The sequence below is a fragment of the Pelophylax lessonae genome, assembly GCF_965119305.1.
Source record: "Pelophylax lessonae genome assembly, chromosome: 4".
Lineage (NCBI taxonomy): Eukaryota > Metazoa > Chordata > Amphibia > Anura > Ranidae > Pelophylax > Pelophylax lessonae.
In genome coordinates this window covers 359,874,862-359,895,794 of record NC_138771.1, presented here as the reverse complement: position 1 = coordinate 359,895,794, position 20,933 = coordinate 359,874,862, and the positions used below count along the sequence as shown (strand labels likewise).

The 20,933-nt window shown below is 41.7% G+C and overlaps 1 protein-coding gene across 1 annotated transcript in view; it reads right to left on the bottom strand.

Annotated features, from left to right (window-relative positions):
- PDLIM4 (PDZ and LIM domain 4) overlaps positions 1-20,933 on the bottom strand; it is a 280,179-nt gene that overhangs the window by 199,701 nt on the left and 59,545 nt on the right. The window contains exon 2 of the mRNA XM_082255565.1: positions 8,041-8,192. Coding sequence (XP_082111691.1) covers positions 8,041-8,192 — 152 coding nt within the window. The remainder of the gene's footprint in view (positions 1-8,040; positions 8,193-20,933) is intronic.

Here is a 20,933-nt window from a genome sequence, read left to right as displayed (position 1 = left end):
AATAACAATGTCTTTCCAGTTGTTTCATTCTCTGTCACAGCAGCTGAGAAATACAAGACTGCAGACTGCATCATATTCACAACCTCAACCACAAAACTGTGCTGTTATATTTGGAAACATTTTTGCATGGACTATTCAATTCCCACAATTCACTCTCATGTGAAATTGTAAAAGTATCTACGCAAGGAATATCTACAATTAGAACATTTTATAACTATTTTGCAAAATGTAAGGGCTCTTTCACACGGTCCGCCTCCGCAGGCGGATCCGTGTTGCTCAGCGGGGATCGATCCGCGATCCCCGCTGAGCCGGCGGATGACAGCTCCGTCTCCGCTTGCAGAGCGGAGAGGGAGATGTCTCAGCACCCGCTGCCCTCTATGGGGGATCGGATGAGAGCGGACCGCCTGTCCTCTCTCATCAGATCCGCTCCGCTCCGATTACTGAACGGATGGAAAAATAGGGTTTCCATCTGTCCAGATTTCAGCACAGGATCGGATGCGGATGGCAGCGGGTGTCAGCGGAGGTGTCTCCGCTGACATCCGCTGCCCCATAGAGCTGCATGGAGGATCCGATCAGATCCGCCTAAAAAACTGACAGGCGGATCTGATCGGACCGCCCGTGTGAAAGAGCCCTTACTCAAATATTTCACATTTAAATATTCCCTTTCTGAATTTGCACTGATCTTTAAAGGATAACTGTAAGTTTGTACTCCCCTAAAGACTTATGTACACCTGTCTCATGTGCAGAAGAAAAAACTGCAGAGCCAGGGAGGTTTATCCACTTCTGGACCGGAAGGTTTTACCCCCATAATAAACCAGGCCATTTTTTGCGATACGGCACTGCGTTACTTTAACTGACAATTGCGTGACGCTGTACCCAAATAAAATTGATGTTTTTTTTCCCCACAAATAGAGCTCTTATCTGGTGGTATTTGATCATCTCTGCGATTTTTTATTTTTTGCGCTACAAAAAGAGTGACAATTCTGAAAAAAAAAACAATATCTTTTACTTTCTGCTATAAAACATTCCCAATAAAAAAAATGTAAAAAAACAATTTTTTTTATCATTTTAGGCCAATATGTATTCTGCTACATATTTTAGGTAAAAAAAAAATCCCAACAAGTGTAAATTGATTGGTTTGCACAAAAGTAATCGCGTCTACAGACTTGGGGAAAGATTTATGTAATTTTTATTTATTTTTATTTTTTCTACTAGTAATGGCAGTGATCAGCGATTTTTTGCGGGACTGCCACATTGCGGCGGACAGATCGGACCCTTAACTGACATTTTTGACACTTTTGAGGGGACCAGTGACATTACTACAGTAATCAGTGCTAAAAAATATGCACTGTTACTGTACTTATGGTTTTGGAGACTGAAGACCTTGGCAGCCAAAAAGGACGAGTTTTTTGTTCCTAAAAACTGATAAGTAAAAAAAACTGGTTTGGCAAGTGGTTATAGCAGCAACAGTGTGCCCCCCCCCCCCCCCCCCCAACATTCTGCACAGCCAAGATCTGACAGGAGCTAGCAGAGGTGAGTATAAGAGGGGGTAATTTAAAGTCCAATTCTCACTATTCTTTTTTGTTTTGGTCCCCCTTTTCCTTTAGATTCCAGGCGTTTTTACTTACCAGTTTTTAGGAACAAAAAACTCGTCCTTTTTGGCTGCCAAGGTCTTCAGTCTCCAAAACCAGGAGTCAGGATTCAAGATTACTTCCTTTAGACAAAGAGCACAAACTTGGATAACCTATCCTCTGCTGATTGGCAGCAAGGGGATAACCCTCCTCCTCAGTGTGCTAAAGGATGAAGCAGCATAACACTGCACAGAGTGACAACATTGCAGTAAAATTTACTGCAGGGTTCTTAGTTTTGTCCCTTCTTCAGTATTGTGTATAAACCAGCAGGTGCTAAAAAGGTGAGATTGATTTACTGAAGGCAAATAGGCAGTTCACTTTGCAAGGGAATTTTCCTCAGAGTTAAGTAAATGTTGTGAAATGTTACTTTGCAAAGAATGCCCAATCACATGAAAGGAAAATATAAAAAAACAGCATTTTCTTTGAACATAACTGGATGATGGAAGTCAGCAAAGCTTCACCTAAGAGCTTCACTTAGCTCTGGGGATATCTCCCTTGTAAAGTGCAACTTCCCTTTAGTACAGGGGTGAGGAACCTTTTTTCTGCTAAGGGCCATTTGGGTATTTATAAAATAATTTGGGGGCGGTATAAAATTATCAACTTAAAAATGTGCCTGTTATATTTGGTCAAACATTTAATTAACTCACCCCTAATGTGAAGGCTGCAACTGCTTCTCTTTGGTGAGGTGTGTGATGTTAGCTGGTATTGATGATGATGCTACTCGCAACTGGTTTTCCAGGTTTGTGTCGGTCAGTCTGGAGCGCATTCGACTCTTTGTGGTGGTAAGTTTTGAAAGAACTGCTGGTGGGTACTGCTGGAGGGTACAGCTGGCTGGTACTGCTGGTGGGTACAGCTGGTTCAGGCTGGTACGGCTGGCTTGTACTGTGCTGTGGGTACTGCAGGCTGGTACTGCTGTGGGTACTGCTGGCTCAGGCTGGTACTGCTGTGGGTACTGCTGACACAGGCTGGAACTGTCCTGTATGTACTGCTGGCTGGTACTGCTGGCTCTGGCTGGTACTGCTGTGTGTGCTGCTGGCGGGAAATGCTGGTTAGCAGCGGCGCCGCGCTGGAGGAAGAGGCGATGTTTCCTGTATTGGTCACAGGCAGAGTTCATTTGATATCACTCCGCTGTGACTCACTCAGACTGTCAGAACAGAGCCGGAAATTATACAGGAAGGATCGGCTTCTTTCTGACAGATCAGCTGAGAGACTCAGCTGCACGGGGGGCCGGACCAAATGACTTTGAGGGCCGCATACGGCCCCCGGGCCTTAGGTTCTCCACCCCTGCTTTAGTAGATCAACACCTTTGTGTGTTAGGGCTCTTTCACACGGAGCGGACCGTATTGCGATCAGCTCCGGGTCTTTTTTTTTTTTTTCACGGACACGGATGACACTTGTGTCATCCAGTCTGTATGTCCGCATATCATCCCATCCGTTTGCCGATGATATACGGACATAATGTATGTCTATGGGCATTGTGGATGTCAGCGGATGACACCGCTGACATACGATTTTGCGTCCGTTCCGTTTTTTTAAACAAAACAAACATAGGGTTCTGTTCCGTTCCAAAAAACGGAACAGAACTGAAAGGACGAAAATCGGATGTCAGCGGATGGTCATCCGCTGACATCCGCAATCCCATAGACATTCATTATGTCCGTATGTCACCCGCAAACGGATGGGGTGATTTATGGACATGCGGAACATCCGTGTGAAAGAGCCCTTAGGGTAATCTGCATAACACATTTCTCTGCAGTGTGAGCACCTTTTCAATGATAAAGGTTGTAGTAATAAATAGATATTTTGCACAGAAGCTTAAACATCAATAGTTCTGTTATTGAGGCTCAGGTTCTATATTGTAACTTGAATTTTGTACTTAAAGCGGAGTATCACCCAAATGTGGAACTTCCGCTCATTTGCTTCCTTTTAACAGGTACTCTTCCCCACTTCCGGAAAACGGCACCGCGGCGAAGTTAGGTCCCCTCCTCCTACCCCCCGCTGCAGAGCCAATCGGAATGCGCAGCACACTTCGAGCATGCGCAGTGGGGACCCGCCCATGAAGCCGCAAGGGTTCCCTTACGCAATGGCGGCGGCAGCACCCGACAACCGATGGGAACATCGGCTGCGGTGCCAACATCGCTGGACAGGTAAGTGTCCTAATATTAAAAGTCAGCAGCTACACAGTATGTGTAGCTGCTAACTTTTCATTTTGGAGGGGGGGGGGGGGGGTGTAACTCTGCTTTAAAATCCTTTCTGTACATCCCAAAAAGGCCTTAGGTGCTTCTCCTTTCTAAAATTTTCATATAGCACAGTACACGCATTCCACTCGTTTTATGAGCAGACAGCTGAGTACATATATAACAAAATTGATATACTAGAATTACAATACTGATGGAGCTATGGGGGCACTGAAACCCAATACAAATCTCCTCCATTTATTAAAAGTGTCTCTCTTTGTATTGCCATCCAGATTACTACTGACAGAAGAAACATTTTTGCGCGCACTGTTGAAATCTTGTATGTCATTCCCATGTGAAAATGCAAATATAGCAATAAAAATGATATTTACAAGTCTGAGAAAAGAATCTAGAGTCTGGGCAAATTATACCCTGAGGTTAGTTTATACACCTATAAAACTTGCTTGTATAAACTCAATTGAAAATATCCAAACAGTAATGTAAACAGTACTTACTATATATCACCTAAAATAAATTCCTTGATTGTTTTTATGGTATGTTCAACCCCAAAATGTCTTAACGCATCACGACTTTCTCACTGTCTCATATGCTTTGTAATTTATCTGAAGTTGGGGGATGGACAGAGAAATATGCTTACAAAGTCATGCATAGACTAACCATTTTGGACATTTTTAACGCTTGATATACGCGGTTTGTTTAGTTCTGAATAAATATTTGGACACATTTTTCGTTATGCAAAGATTCGGATATATCTGAATTGCAGGATAAACAAAGTTTACCGAATGCTCCGAATAACTAAACGAAATTAATCCAAATTTCCAAAATTGGAATTAAAATTCAAGTAAAATTTTACATTGAATTCCAGTCGAATTCGAAATGTAAACATATTTTTGAAATCAAAAAACGTGTGTGAGAAACAATACTGTTTTTGTTAAGCCAAAGATGATTTAGAGAGTCATTGTATTCATTTGATGAAGATTTTTCTTTTGTTTATTCACTTTGCCACATTCGAATCAGAAAAAAAAAATCTAAAGTTTTCGTTTCGACCGATTCAAAATTTAATGATTCGAACATTTTGAATTGAAAAAAAAAATCAGTAAATTCGAAGAAAATTCGAAAAAGACATATAACGAATTCCGAATATGAATTGAACGAATCAACCGAATTTAACGAAACAAAATAACTTGATTGACAAATCTAAATGAAAAATGTAACAATATAAAACATGTGCCAAAACAATGTTTTTCTCTGAACCTATGTCCAACTCAGACATTCTTTCAATCACCTGAGGTCTTTGCCTGACTGGTCCCATGTATTCAAAAGTCAAACATATTTTAACAACGTATACCATTGAAATAACTAAATATTAGGACCACTTGAACTTTTATAGCAATATCACTTAGTCTGACAGCATCCCTCTTAAGCCTGGTACACACTATTAGATTTCATTCATCCAACCCAGCGGTCAGCGATCTTCCCAGCTGAGCTGTTGTGTTCTGATAGGCGGACAACACCCCCCCCCTCCTTCCCAAAATACTCTGATCAGCACTCTCTGCCATTGGCTGAAAGCGCGTATCGGGGGGGGGGGGGGGGGTCAGCTGTTGGTTTTCCAGCATGTTTTTTCAACAGCTGGGCAGCTTCTGTCGAATAGGGTGGCATACACAAGGGGCGAATGTCGGGCTTTTTTTTTTATTGAACCGGTCAATGTCTCCCAACATATGGCCCATGAACGGGGCTTTAGAGGTCTTGGTTTGGTTATAATTAAGTCCTAAAATTTAATACATTCATTACTGTCACATTTTCTTTATAGGTAAAACCTCCATGTGAAAATAAAGATTACATAAATATCTATTCTCCTTTAGATGCCCAACCAAGGTGAGACTGGTATTGGGGGTAGTGTGAAAAAACTACTATATAATCTGTGTGGACCAGTGCCAAAACACAGAGTGCCAGATACCAGTTTTTTCTATTACTTTATACCAGTACTTGGTGTTCAATACCGTTCAGTTGGATAAAAGTAAAATCACCCACTTTATCTGCATCACACAGGCAATAAAAATGCATTGTAAGATATGACATCCTGAATGGTGCAATTAGGTAATAAACTTGTAATCCATGGTGGCCAAAATAAATAGCAATGAGCGTATATGGCTTAGTTCACATAAGGTGCTCATTCAAGCATACACATTCTCTTGACACAGTGGGTTTGATTTACTAAACCTGGTGCAAATGAACTTTCAGGTTTCATTGGGAAAGCGTAATTGAGCTTAATTGAACAAGTTAAAACAAGAAGTTAGAAGTTGATTGGCTACCATGCAAAGCTGCACCAGATTTTGCACTCTCCAATTTTTGCAAATCAACCCCAGTATGGCTTATGCCAATGTATAAATAAATCAGCAATTTTTCTTCAGTTGCCATTAACAGGTATAATCCGCAAATAGCAGTGCTGCAGAGGTTCTAGGAAATCAGTGATGGAAAATATTTCCGTTATCTCCACAATATGAAGTGGAAATCTTCCAGTAAGGACACCAGTTCTTGTGACAAGTGTTTAAGAGGGGGTTCCCCTCATGTTGGAAAAATTTGTTCTCCCTTCCTGTTGGCAGAAGAAGTGAAGAGAAATCCCACTAATAAACTGACAGGGGGGTTAACCACTTGCTGACCGCCCCACACAGATTTAGTGTTGCAGGTTGGCAAGGCTGCACATAATCACGTAGATCTACGTGGATATGTGCACGCGACTTTGACGGCACGCACACGCCACTGGAGCTGTGCTCCCGCTGTGATTAGACACAGGGGGAGGCAGACCGCGGGAGGAGTGGGCTCGATCCCTGCCAGCCTCCCACGATCTTCTGCAATACTGACAGGAGAGACGTCTGGAATGTAAACAATGTAAGACGGCTCTCCTGTCAGAGAGGTATGGAAAGATTGTGTGATTCAGCTAAGCTGAATCACAGATCTCTCTCTGCCTCTGTTCAATCTATCCCCCCCCACAGTTAGAAAGCACATATTCCCTAGATTTTACACATTTAACCCCTTGATCACCCCCAGTGTTAACCACTTCCCTGCCAGTGTCATTTATACAGTAACAGTGCATATTATTTAGCACTGATCACTGTATTAGTCACTGGTCCCCAAAAAGTGTCACTTAGTGCCAGATTTGGCCTCCGCAATGTCGCAGTCCTGATAAAAATTGCTGATCGCCGCCATTACTAATGAAAAAAAATAAAAAGTCTATAAATGTCTCCCGTAGTTTGTAAACGCCATAACTATTGCACAAACCAATTATTATACACTTTTTGGGGGTTTTTTTTACCAAACATATGTAGCAGAATACAAATTGGCCTTAACTGATAAAAAAAAATTTGATTTTTTTAAAATTTTAATTGGGAATGTTTTATAGCAGGAAGTAGAAAATATTGGCGTTTTTTTAAAAAATTCACACTCTTTTTTTGTTTATAGTGCTAAAACGAAAAACCGCAGAGGTGATCAAATACCACCAAAAGAAAGCTCTATTTGTGGGAAAAAAAGGACATCAATTGTATTTGGGTACAGCGTTGCACGACCGCGCAATTGTCAGTTAAAGCAGCACAGTGCTGAATCGCAAAAAATGGCCTGGTCATTAAGGGAGTGAAACCTTCCGGGGCTGAAGTGGTTAACAATACCTTATACCATTCAAAACCTAAAATCAAGTTTTGGCTTTAGATACACTTAAAAAAGCATTTACTTACTGTTAAAAAAAAAAAAAAACAGTAAAAAAAAAAGAAAAAGCACAGAAGCAGAGCCAAGGTTAAAGCTGATCACAGTCTGCTCCAATTTTAGACAGTTCCTAGTAAACTGGATGAAATTGGCTTAGTGGGTGCCCCTGTTGGACCCTTCCCGCCCAACATTCTTCAACTGAAAAATTTAAGGAGCTGGGCAGAAAATTGTTGGCTAAAAAAATATAAAATAATGTATGGTCAGCTTTACTCTTACAACCAAAGGTAAAGGCACGCTGCTAAGGGGTAATCAGCAGGGTGCGGTATCACCAAAGGTGCCTTAGGCACCATGAAGGGATGAAAAGGTTCTAGTATAGTGCATTTGAGTAATAAGCTGTTTTCAGAAAAGCTGTGATCATTTAGGGAGACAGGTTTTATTCCTGGTCACCTGTCTAATAACACAAAAAGCACAAATATTTCCTTTAGAAAAAGCATTGCAAAGAAATATATACAAACCTGTTGAGGGAAAGCATCAGATGGCTGGAACAGGCCTTAATCTTGTTCTGTGCTTGGAGATGAGTCATGTTTTCTGTGCTTTCCCCATTGATTTCCAAAATAACATCTCCTGGGCATAGGTTAGCCAGAGCAGCCTTGCTTCCGGGATTAATCTGCACAGGAAGAGGAACAATAGGAATATGGTGTTAATGCTATACACACTCTACAGCACAAAAAACGCATTGTTTTAGGCAAATAATGGATGTACCAGTAAAGCACAATCTGTTCTTGCCTGATACATTTGTATACACTTGGCTCTGAAACTCCAATATTGCTGTGACATTAAAAATGGCAATAGCCGTTAGTGGAGATTACTCCATCTACACTGTTTAGCGTGAAAGAGACAATTGTTTGATTTTGCTCTCTAGAAACATTTTCTCGTCGGATAAAACAGAACCACGTATAGCCACTTAGCCAGGTTAATATTGGATCATTTAACAGTCTAAAGACATTCATTATATACTTTACATTTTGGGTTCATGCACCCTTAAGCCCCGTACACACACGTCAAAAATTGGCAGGGAATTTACGGCGAACGTCTGATCGGCCGATTTTCGGCTTGTTAGTATGATGCTTTCGACAACCAACTCCGACTTTTCGGCCGAAAAAAATCTGGTGTGCAGACTATAAAATTTTTGTTGGCCGCCAACACAATGGCCGATTTTCGTGCAGTCAGTACAGATTTCGACAGGGAAAAATCTGATGAGCAAGTGTGGGCATGCTCAGTGAAGAAAGAACACAAAGAAAGCAAACCAACACATGACATCACTTCTGAAGTAGAATTTTGTTGGCCGAGAAAATTTGTGTGCAGTCTAGGCACATTCCAACCAACAAAACACAACTTGGACAAAAGTTGGACGATAGGTCAGCCGATAATCGTTGCGTGTGTACGAGGCTTTAGATTCACACACTATTCCCAGCACACACTCCTGTAGAAGTGGCTGAATGTATAAGTGGGTGCTGAAGCAACCATAGGCTGGAACACACTGTGAGTCTTCAAAATTGGGTCCAAAGCTTTATTCAGCAATCATATTGTTACAGTAAATAGCAACATTTTGGAGCCTCACAGGACCCATTCATCAGGCATGATAAATCGGTCCTACGAGGCTTCAAAATGTTGCTGTTTGCTGTAGCGATGTGATCACCGAATAAAGCTTTGGATTCAATTTTGAAGACCCATGGTGTGCTGGTGACATTTCTCGCTCTGGATGTTCCATAGACGCCTTTCTCCTGGCAGCAGAAAAATTCTGCATAATGGAAAGTGTGTGTTCTGTGTTTAGCTGCATCTACTCATGTTTAGCAACGTGAAGCACTTGCATGTTAATAAATTTAATTGCCCAGAATAAATAATTTATCCTGGTCATAAAAATTAATTAGTGCTCAAGCATCTATCGTTTTTCTGCCAAAACTCTCCTCTCCTGAATGCGATTCTCCTGCATTCAGAAGAGGAGCATTTACTGCCTCCAAACTCTGCTGCTCCAAAACTCTGGTAAAGGCCTGTGTTTGCATGGATACATAAGCCTAAGACACACCACTATTTTTTTTTTTTCGTTCAACCCAGCGGGTTAAACGAAAAACAAAACTGACAGCTCAGGTCGGAGCTGCTGTACTAACAATCAGACGTTAGTACAGCGATCTCCCCTGCTGCTCTTTTGCATTCTGACAGGGGGGCAGCCCCCCTGCTAAAACACTCCGGCTGATCAAGAGGTGGTCGGCTTTTGGTTTTCCAGCATGCTCATCAGTCAGAAGCTGGCCAAACTGTCGGACCGGCTGTCTTACACAAGGGCCGAATGTCGTACATTTTTTATTGAACTGGCCAATGTCGCCCGACGTTTGGCTCGTGTGTACGGGGCTATAGGCTTTTTATTGACTGGTGTTTAGGAGCTTTGGCAGAAAATGCCAAAAGCTCCAAAATCTTGAGTTTAGGAGCAGAGTTGTGCACGAGTGCAAGAAAATATAAATTCCAAGAATGTTCATCGTGCAGGTCTGAAGTAACATTATAAATACTGAAAGTAGCAGAAAGTAACTTCAGCTGCCAAATGGTCCATAGTGATCAAAGAACAAACATCAGATCTCTGATACCAATAGAATATCTGCCTGTGTATGCAGACCCCTTAAAGAAAAAGGGAACCAGCCTGCAAAGGTGGTAGAATTAATGAAAAGCAGGTATCTGGCAACTATTCAATGATATGTATCACTGCAAAAATAAGTACATATGTTCATATGTTGCTCAAGCAAAAGGAATGACAGAGATACGTTGCTGAAATATTTAAAAAAATTAACATCCAAAGTTCAAGGGGAATAGTCACAAAATGATTACTTTAATCCCATTAAGGAAAAAATTTGAAAATACCAAGACTTCAGGTGCTAATTGCCAAGTTAGTAATTTGGCTTCATGCATGTACTCTTACAAAAATGCTAGTGGGGTGCCATTTGTAACAAGAAGCTAAAAACAAATGTTCTAAGGAACAGCCATCACACATGCACAATTCCAGTTCATTCATTATAAGGACTATTCATATGTGCCCATTCATTAAACAGTAACATGGATTTTTATCATGTATTGGCTTGCAGGGCCAGCACATACATCGTAGTAACTAGTTTTCTTTTACACAGCAATATGGTCAAATTCACATTGGGGTTCATTTACTAAAGGCAAATCCACTGTGCACTACAAGTGCACTTGGAAGTGCAGTCGCTGTAGACCTAAGGAGAAGATCTGAAATGAGGGGAAGCTCGGCAGATTTCTATTATCCAATTATGTGCATGCAAAAATTTTGTTTTTATTTTCCTTGCATGTCTTCATTAGATCTACAGCGACTTCTAAGTGCACTTCCATTGTAGTGCAGAGTGGATTTGCCTTTAGTAAATAAACCCCAATGCCCTAACCAAATGACTACGTCTATGGGAATACAACTGCTCAGTCTGGCACTAGAAAAATGTTAATGTGTGCCCTGTTCCGGCCTATCATTTTGGTATGGACAGGGCCATTGAAAGGTATGGCTGTGCCTTTTTCATAAGTCCACCATCTTGAAACAATCATCCACTCACCATCTTGAAACACTAGAAAGGTTAGGAACAATTGGCATGAGATCAGGTAACCTGCACAATTCCATACATTTGTATGTGGTATGAGTTTGAAGTCACTTCCAGTTGTTACTTTGGATGAATTGGACACCAGTGGCTACAGAGTGAGACCATCTCATTCATGATAGGCTAAGGATGTGTTGGAAAAGACTAACGTGCTTTTGCACAACATATCAAATACTATATCAGATTCACAGAATTCTGTACTGAGCATAGGTCACATCAATAAAACACACCAAACCATTAGGCATATGATATCCTCTGCTTTTCTCTGTAAATAAATGGTGGGCCTGTGCTTTGGACCCCTTTATGTACCAAGGGCTCCCACAATTTGCACCTGTACACTGTTGTCAGGAACCCACAATGTAAGCAATATGGATGCACCTTTAAAGGGAATTTAGACATTTAAAAGGTTGGTGGTGTCTTTCTGAAGTGAAAATAAGATGAAGGAATTGTTAGGGGAAGTCTGTGATCTCTGTATGAGGTAATAAATTAGAGTGCTTCTAAGGGTCCTTTCACACGGTCCGCCTCCGTAGGCGGATCCGTGCTGCTCAGCAGGGGATTGTAAACACAGATCCCCGCTGAGCAGGAAGGTGACAGCTCCCTCTCCGCTCTGTGTGCGGAGAGGGAGGTGTCAGAGCCCCTCTGCTCTCTATGGGGGAATCGGATGAGAGCGGACCGATCCGAAAATAGGGTTTCCATCCGTCCGGATTTCCCAGATAGGATCAGATGCGGATGGCAGCGGGTGTCAGAGGACATGTCTCCGCTGACATCCGCTGCCCCATAGGGATGCATGGAGGATCCGATCAGATCCGCCTAAAAAACTGACAGGCGGATCTGATCAGAGCGCTTGTGTGAAAGGACCCTAAAGGGAAAACATTTTAAAACACATGCCTTGCATTAGGGTAAAAAAACTGTTTTAGTATTTGTATCTCCCCTTCACTCCCTAAATACTTACCTCACTCGATCACTCTATCCAGCACTGTGCCCATCTGTAGCAGCTCTCTCCTCCTCTCTCTTACAGGACACAGAGGCAGCAGCGGGAGCCAAAAATGAATTAACTCTCCAGCCAGACTCTGTTGGAGCAACACAGCTCTGGCCATAGAAATTCTATCTAATTTATTCTCTCTAATCCAGGATTATTGGATTTGAATTCAGGGACGTCTGGTCACTAAAATTTTCTTCCAGCAGAGGTTCTAATCTCATGTATGTGCGATTACTAGGATCATTTACATAACTGCTCCTTCCCATTTACGTCATGGCTCCTCTTTATGGTTAGGTTCTCAGGATTGCGGCTGGGGTTCCCACACCCACAGCCTGAACACGTTGCTCTTTAGCTGATGTGTGGGAGGGAGACATTAATTCCTAATGGCAACCCCACACATCTGAAAATGCAAGAGGGAGAAAGAGAAAAGCACCAACGCTGCTGAGTGGTGCGACCATGTTTGTTAAGATGTGACTGTCACTTGGTCTGGGTATAAACTGCAGTCTGCCGTTTAGTGATGCCTGCTCTTATCCTTCTAGATCTATAGTCACTTATTAACCACTTAAGCCCCGGAGGATTTGGCTGCTAAAAGACCAGGGGGTATTTTGCGATTCGGCACTGCGTGACTTTAACGGACAATTGCGCGGTCGTGCGACACTGTACCTAAACGAATTTGACGTCCTTTTTTTCCTACAAACAGAGCTTTCTTTTGGTGGTATTTGATCACCTGTGCGATTTTTTGATCATGCGCTATAAACAAAAAAAGAGCATCAATTTTGCAAAAATAAAAATATTTTTCACATTTTTTTAAATGAAATTCCCCAAAAAAAATGTAAAAATCAAAATGTTTTAACATTTTCGGCCAATTTGTTTTATGCTACATATGTTTGGTAAAAAAAAAATCGCAAAAGGCGTATTTTTATTGGTTTGTGCAAAAGTTATCGCGTTTACTAACAAAGGGAAAGATTTTTGTCATTTTTGTTGTTTTTTTTTAACGCGTAATGGCGGCGATCTGCGTTTTTTTTTGCGGTACTTTGACATTGCGGCGGACAGATCGGACCCTTGACTGACATTTTTGACACTTTTGGGGTTACCAGTGACATTTCTACAGTAATCAGTGCTATAAATATGCACTGTTACTGTAAAAATACACTGGTAGTGAAGGGGTTAACTTTATTTGAGAGGGAGGGGCTGTGTGTGTCCCTAGGGGCGTGATTCTAACTGTGATTGGCTGTGGCTTGAGCTGTAGGAACACTGATCAACGGTCCTACATTGTAGAACCATGTGATCAGTGTTTCTACACCGGGGAGAATGACAGGCGGCTTGTTTACACAAGCTGCCTGACTTTCTCCCTCTCCCCCGACGATTGCCGAGTGACCGGCGGACATCGGGTCCGCCGGTCACACGCGCGGGGGGGTCCGTGACCGCGCGGGAGCGCGCCTCCGTGGGCGCGCACTCGCTCCCCAGAACCTCACAGGCTAGCGACGTAGACCTATGTCGCTCTGCCTGTGAGGGGCTGACTGCCACAGTAAATATACTGTGAGCAGTCGGCAAGCGGTTAAAGTGTATCCATAGCCAAAGTGTTTTTCTTTTAGTTTTGGATCAAGTGCAGAAGGATGACAACTCCTGTCAGGTTTTACAGCCATTGGAGGCTCCGTTGGTGAGATTCTTTCTGTTTTGGCTATGGGACGGGAAGTAAAGGGAAATCTCCCCAATGGGACACAGATAGCAAAAAAAAAATACTTACAGGGTTTTAACTCTTCCTTACTCTACCAAAAACAATTTTGACTTTAGTTCTACTTTAAAGTAAGCAGGGAAATGTTAGAACTCCTTGTCTCTGTTGCCAATTTTCCCTCACTTCTTACCTGGCAAAAGATTGCCCCCAGAACAGTGATGAGAAATCTCTCTAAAGGAGCCCCAGAGCGCAGTAAAACCTTACAGGGGTTCTAACTGTTCACTATTTAAGCTAAAACTAAAAAAAAATGAAGGCAAGCTATGTTTTAGAGGTACATTTATTTTTGTATTTGTCACAGGTTTAACTCATATATCTGGAAGCTGCTGGTCAGAGGCAAATTATACTTAGGAAGAACTTCTTCCCGGTATAGTGTGGAATTTATAACACAAACTACATGTTCACAGTAAATCTTTATCACATTGCTCTTTTTCTGTACTGCCTTCCTTGTGCCTGGATGGTAAATTCACAAAGACATTCTCAAGGCTGGAAAAATCCTTCCATATACATCCATGTGGAGAATAATCTATGCTGTAGGCTGCTGAAGGCATGGCATTTGTGACAATACCAGATTCATAATCTCTCTGTTTACTTTGGTAATCTTATCACATTTGTTGAGTAATGACTCTTTGATGTCTAACAGGCGGTGTTTATATTTGGTGAAACGGGGTAAGGAGGTGGATCACTTCCTCTTGGGGCGTTTGGCTGAAACATCTGTGGATGGGTGTAGCACAAGTTCAAGAGCCCTTGAGATTGTGATACATTTTTCTTCACTGACACACTAGAACTAGATCCTTGGTCAAATATAATATACCAGGATATATATAGAATGATATTATGAATATATTTGTGTACTACAAGTCAATGCACATTTTACAATCTTTTTATTTAGCATAAATATGGTCAGGATGTCAGGACTACTCGTGCTAACCACAACACTAGACCTATCAGTCCCAAGTCTTGCCTAACCATAACCTTAAAATGGAACTTCACTCAATCAACATTGACTGTTTTTAATCCTTATGCTGCTAGCATTAGTAAATAGATAGGAAAGTATATCATATTTATTTGGGGGCCTGAGCTAAAGGCAGATGCTCTTACTTAACCACTTAAGCCCCGGAAGATTTTACCCCCTTCCTGATCAGGGCCTATTTTGCGATTCGGCACTGTGTGACTTTAACGGACAATTGCGCGGTCGTGCGACGCTTTACCTAAACTAATTTGACGTCCTTTTTTTTCCACAAACAGAGCTTTCTTTTGGTGGTATTTGATCACCTGTGCAATTTTTTGATCATGCGCTATAAACAAAAAAAGAGCGTCAATTTTGCAAAAATAACAATATTTTTCACATTTTTTTTTTATATGAAATCCCCCCCCCCCCCCAAAAATGTAAAAATCATAATGTTTTAACATTTTAGGCCAATTTGTTTTATGCTACATATGTTTGGTAAAAAAAATCGTAAAAAGCGTATTTTGATTGGTTTGTGCAAAAGTTATTGCGTTTACTAAATAAGGGAAAGATTTTTGTCATTTTTGTTGTTTTTTTTTTTAACGAGTAATGGCGGCGATCTGCAATTTTTTTTGCGGGACTGCGACATTGCAGCGGACAAATCGGACCCTTAACTGACATTTTTGACACTTTTGGGGTTACCAGTGACATTACTACAGTAATCAGTGCTATACATATGCACTGTTACTGTAAAAATGACACTGGCAGGGAAGGAGTTAACTTTATTTGAGAAGGAGGGGTTAAGTGTGTCCCTAGGGGCGTGCTTCTAACTGTGATTGGATGTGGCTACTGGTTTAAGAACAGAGATCAACGGTCCTACATAGCAAAACCATCTGATCTCAATTCTTACACAGGGGAGAATGACAGGCGACTGTGTTTACATTAGCTGCCTGCCTTTCTCCCGCTGTAACGAACAATCGCGAGTGCCCGGCGGACATCGGGTCCGCCGGGCACACGCGCGGGGGGGGGGTCCGGGAGCGAGCGGGAGCGCCCCTCCAGCGGCGCGCGCTCGCTCTCTAGAGCCTCACAGGCTAGCGACGTAGACCTACGTCGCTTTGCCTGTGAGGGGCTGACTGCCGACGTAAATCGTTGTTAGGCAGTCGGCGAGTGGTTAAGATGGTCACGATTGGAAATGCTAGGGGTTTTTTTTTTTGTTTAAATCGTTTTTACTGAGTTTTCAAAAGCTAGGGTTTTTTTCAAAGTGATTTCTCAGCAAAATAAAGCATGGAGATATGGAAGAATGGGTGAGTTTGCTTTGAGTATAAAAAATGATTATGTAGATGCAGTGTAGTGCCGCTGTAACATTTCTCAAAATAGCTCTACTCTTCGTACTAAACCTAGCCTTAAAGGATAGGTTCACCTTTGGGAACATGTTATGTGTTCCACCAGTTTTGGGGTGGAACATGTAATAACATGTTCCCAATGCTACATCTGCTGCCTGATCACCCCTCACCCTGTGACTGCAGTACAGGGAGAATTTTCCTGTACTAGCTGTCACTTTTTAAAATCAGCGTGGTTGTGCAGGGCTCCGCCCACATGGGCACGTCAGTCATTAACACAACTCTCTGTGTGAATGAACTACACACCCCAACACCCTTTGCAGCTGTCGGCTTGTAGTTCTACACTAAGTGAACTACCACGGTGCTGTGGAGAGGCAACGTGGTAGTTCATTAATTCTTCATTCTTCCTGTAAGTGTATCTGTGGGAAGTACAGGCACACAGATACACAGAAAGATCTGCAGGAGACCTGCATGGCACCAGCTATTTAGGAACAAATTTTCTCTATGTTCATTTAGTAAGTACATCCCCCACACAGTTAGAAAGCATCCCCTAGGTACACACTTAACGTTTGATCGCCCCTTGTGTTAACCCCTTCCTGGCCAGTGTCATTAGTACAGTAACAGTGCATATTTTAGAACTGATTACTGTAGTAATGTCACTGGTCCCCTCAAAATTGTCAAAAGTGTCAGTTAGGTGTCCGATCTGTATGCTGCAATGTCGCAGTCCTGCTAATAATCGCTGATCGTCGTCATTACTAGTTTAAATAAATAAGTAACATAAATCTATCCCCCAGATTGTAGACGCGATAACCTTTGCGCAAACCAATCAATATATACTTATCGGGATTTTTTTTTTACCAAAAATATGTGGCAGAATACATATTGGTCTAAATTGATGAAAAAAATAATTTTTTTATTAATTTTTTTTATTAGCTGTGTCTAATAGCAGAAAGTAAATAATATTGTTTTTTTTTTTTTTTTAGAATTGTCGCTCTTTTTTTGTTTATAGCACAACAAATAAAAACCGCAGAGGTGATCAAATACCACCAAAAAAAAGCCCTGTTTGTGGGAAAAAAGGACATCAATTTTATTTGGGTACAGCGTCAAACGACCACACAATTTTCAGTTAAAGTAACGCAGTGCAGTATCACAAAAAAATGGCCAAAAATGACCTTACACAGTATGGTACTCGGTACACAGTATTTTGCTGCTTCTGTAACCTTTAGCCCCGGTTCACACTACTGCGTGTGCGGGGTTCGCATGTAATGTCGGAGCGCACTGCTCCGACATTACATGCGATCAGCTGTGCGGTGCGAGTTTAGCAATACAGTTTGTATGGCTAAATTCGCATCGCACCCGCAGCAAACACGCACAGGAGGCATTTTTGCTGCCGCATCAGGATCGGATCGCACAGCGGTTCACACTTGTGCGATCCGATCCTGTGCGAACTGCACGATCGCACTGCGATATGCTATCAAACTGGGGGTGTCGTTAAGATTACATTGACACCCCCAGCGGATCGCATATGGCAGTGTGAACTGCCGGGGGTGCGTGTGCGATGCGGGAACAGGCTGCGAGTTCGCAGCCTTCCCGCATCGCATCAGTGTGAACCGAGCCTTACTCTACAGTATTTATAACCTGGTAAGGAAGCTTCTGCCCATTTCTGTGGTATTTCCTTTATTGTAAGCAGACAAGTAATTTCATCTATTTCACTAGTCATCAAATTCAGTTACAAAATATTTCCTTAGAAAAGATTTCCTTAATAGGAAATGCAGAAGAAAGTCCGGCTTAAACAAAATATGTTATGCCCAAAGGAGGATCAATAAGGGATGTCACAATGATTGCAGAGAATTTAAATTGTTGTGCTGCTGTATTCCTTCACTCTAAGTTTCACTAATAGAACCTACACCCTGGGGGACAATACCATCTAACTAGAAAAGACAAGCATATGGTTGTAGAAAACAATATGAGTGCCAGAGCAGGTAAAATGTACAATACAATTACTCTCATCAGATCTGCATGGACATAGGACATGCCCCAATCTTCCACCTTCCCTTCTAAGACTTACCTTTCCTCTGCCTATACTTACCTTCCCTCTGCCCTGTTTACCTTTGAGATTAAAAAACAGTATTTCTCCTGTGCTCGAGTGGTATGCAAGAAGGTGTGTGGTCTTGTGTGGTCTTTGTTAACACCACCTAAGGTCTTGCCGCCCCCTCAGGACCAAGGTTATCCAAATACATTGATAAACAACAACAACAAGAGAAGGGCGCACAGATCTTGTGCATTACCACATAAAAGGTTTATTAAAATCCAAAAAAGCAACATACATTGTACTCACAAACATATGATAGTTGCGCACATGTAAAGATATTGGACCCAATCGCCTCCAAGACAGCCCGGATGTTCCTACGGTGCTGGATGACGTGATGGTATCTGCATATAGCTGGCTGACGCGTTCGAGGGAGAACCCTCTTCCTCAGAGCCAAATAATGCATTATTTGGCTCTGAGGAAGAGGGTCCTCCCTCAAAACGTGTCAGCCAGGTATATGCAGATACCATCACGTCATCCAGCACCGTAGGAACATCCGGGCTGTCTTGGAGTTGATTGGGTCCAATATCTTTACATGTGTAAGAAATAAAAAGGAGTAACAGCGCTAGTGGAAATTAAAAAGCCGCAACTTCAAGTGTGACCGCACCCTTAAAATTATATTAAGTGAAAAAGGGCTAAATTAATATCTTGACATTGACACCTAGTGGTAGGTGAACCAAAAAACCAATAATAATAAACAAAATGAATTAAATGTCCATATTAGTCCATATATGAATTGATGAAATATGTGATAACAAATGTAGTCAATCCAGACCTCTTGGTACTACGCTTACCGGAACATAAAGTGTCAAAGGCCAAAAGGTGTCCAGAGGTGTCAGGTGTCAAGATATTTATTTAGCCCTTTATCACTGAGCGCGACTTGTTTTCTATATATCTTTACATGTGTGCAACTATCATATGTGTGAGTACAATGTACAGTATGTTGCTTTTTTGGATTTTAATAAACCTTTTTAGTGGTAATGCACAAGATCCGTGCGCCCTTCTCTTGTTGTTACCTTCCAGATTAGAAAGCCTTGTGTACGTTTTTACAGACCTATGGACCTTCCTCCCAACTTCACATGATAAAACTCATTCCTGTTAGCAGCTAAAATAATTAAAAACCAAAGACCTTAATTTTAAGAATGATTTGGAGATCTTCTGTATCGTGTGTCAGAAATGTTTTTTTTCTCCTTTTTTTACCTATAAAATGAAAATTAATCACCGGATTTAGCTAATTTGCAATGTTCCTATAAAATTTTAAAAATGTCTTTAAACCTGCAAAAAACGAGTGCTACTTCTCTCCATATTGTAAATTGGTACCTTTTCCCTTCTGACCCTTTTTCTTGTTAGATCTGTTTTGGGTGTACTGTACATGTCCAAACAACCGGTGTAATGTCCAAACAACAATAAAAAATATTGTAATGAAAATTAAAATCAATCTCAGATTAAGTATCTGGATCTCATAAGAGGTCATTTAGCTTGTGGATATATTCATGAATAGTCATTTTATTTATTTTGATCACTAATGTCATAAGCACAATTTCCATACCATTATCTAATATATTTCCACTCGCAGAATGCAATCTGGCCCCAGTTAGGAAATTATACTGTATATATTCCTTTATCAGCAGCAGTATCAAGCTAGTTGACCTAAATCATTAGCATAAATGTATGGGTATGCATAGCCGCTTGTTAAATTCTGAACAGAGCCTGCACTTACCCTGTGCACTTTCCATTCAATCCTATGAAGAGTTTGTATTCCAATGGAGAATGGATTAAAAATGCTTCATAAATCTGAATAGGCTAGAGCAGTGATGGAGAACATTGGCACCCCAGATGTTTTAGAACTACATTTCCCATGATGCTCAACAACACTGCAGAGTGCATTAGCATCATGAGAAATGTAGTTCCAAAACATCTGGGGTGCTACGGTGCGCCATCACTGGGCTAAATCATGCATAGTTCTGGCTCAACAGATTTTAACAAGCGACTGTGGCTTAATCAGCAATATTTCAAGATCAGGAATAAATGACTCTAAGACAGGCAAAGGCGCTAGGAGCAGGGGGAGCTACAATTTAAATGTAACTGCACCAAAGGTTGCACAATAGTTACAGCTCTCTAATGTTGTTAAATGCTCCTGAATACCCCCTTAAGCTGGCCATACACTGATGAAAGTTCATTAGGCAGTGTTTGATTGACACAAGTGCCTCCATAGCAAGCCGTGTGATATAGAAGCACCTGTGCGGATGTGCTCCCGAGGCGGGCTGTGTGCATCCATAGACAGACAAAGTGCAGCTCAGCTATGCCCCCTGCTCTCTTCTCGCAGGATTTGACTGACAGCAGCAGGAGCCTATGGATGGGGACAGCGTTGGATTGTGAGAGGAGGCAGGCATTGTAATTCGGTTGGTTCAGCAAAGACCAGCCAAATTACGATCTATTGATCAGCCTCTGGAAAACTAGCCTGTCAGGTTTTTACTGAATGATTAGTGCTGCCAGCTATAGTCAGTAACACTGATCATTGTATTCTGCCAACAGGGAACTTTATAGCAAATAACTCGGATGGAGTGATCGAACAAAAGAAAAAAAATTGATGAATCATGTATAGCCTTCCTAAATGTTTAGGGGCAGGGGGGGAGAAGAGTTAGTGTAATGACTTTTACCCTAATCCAGGG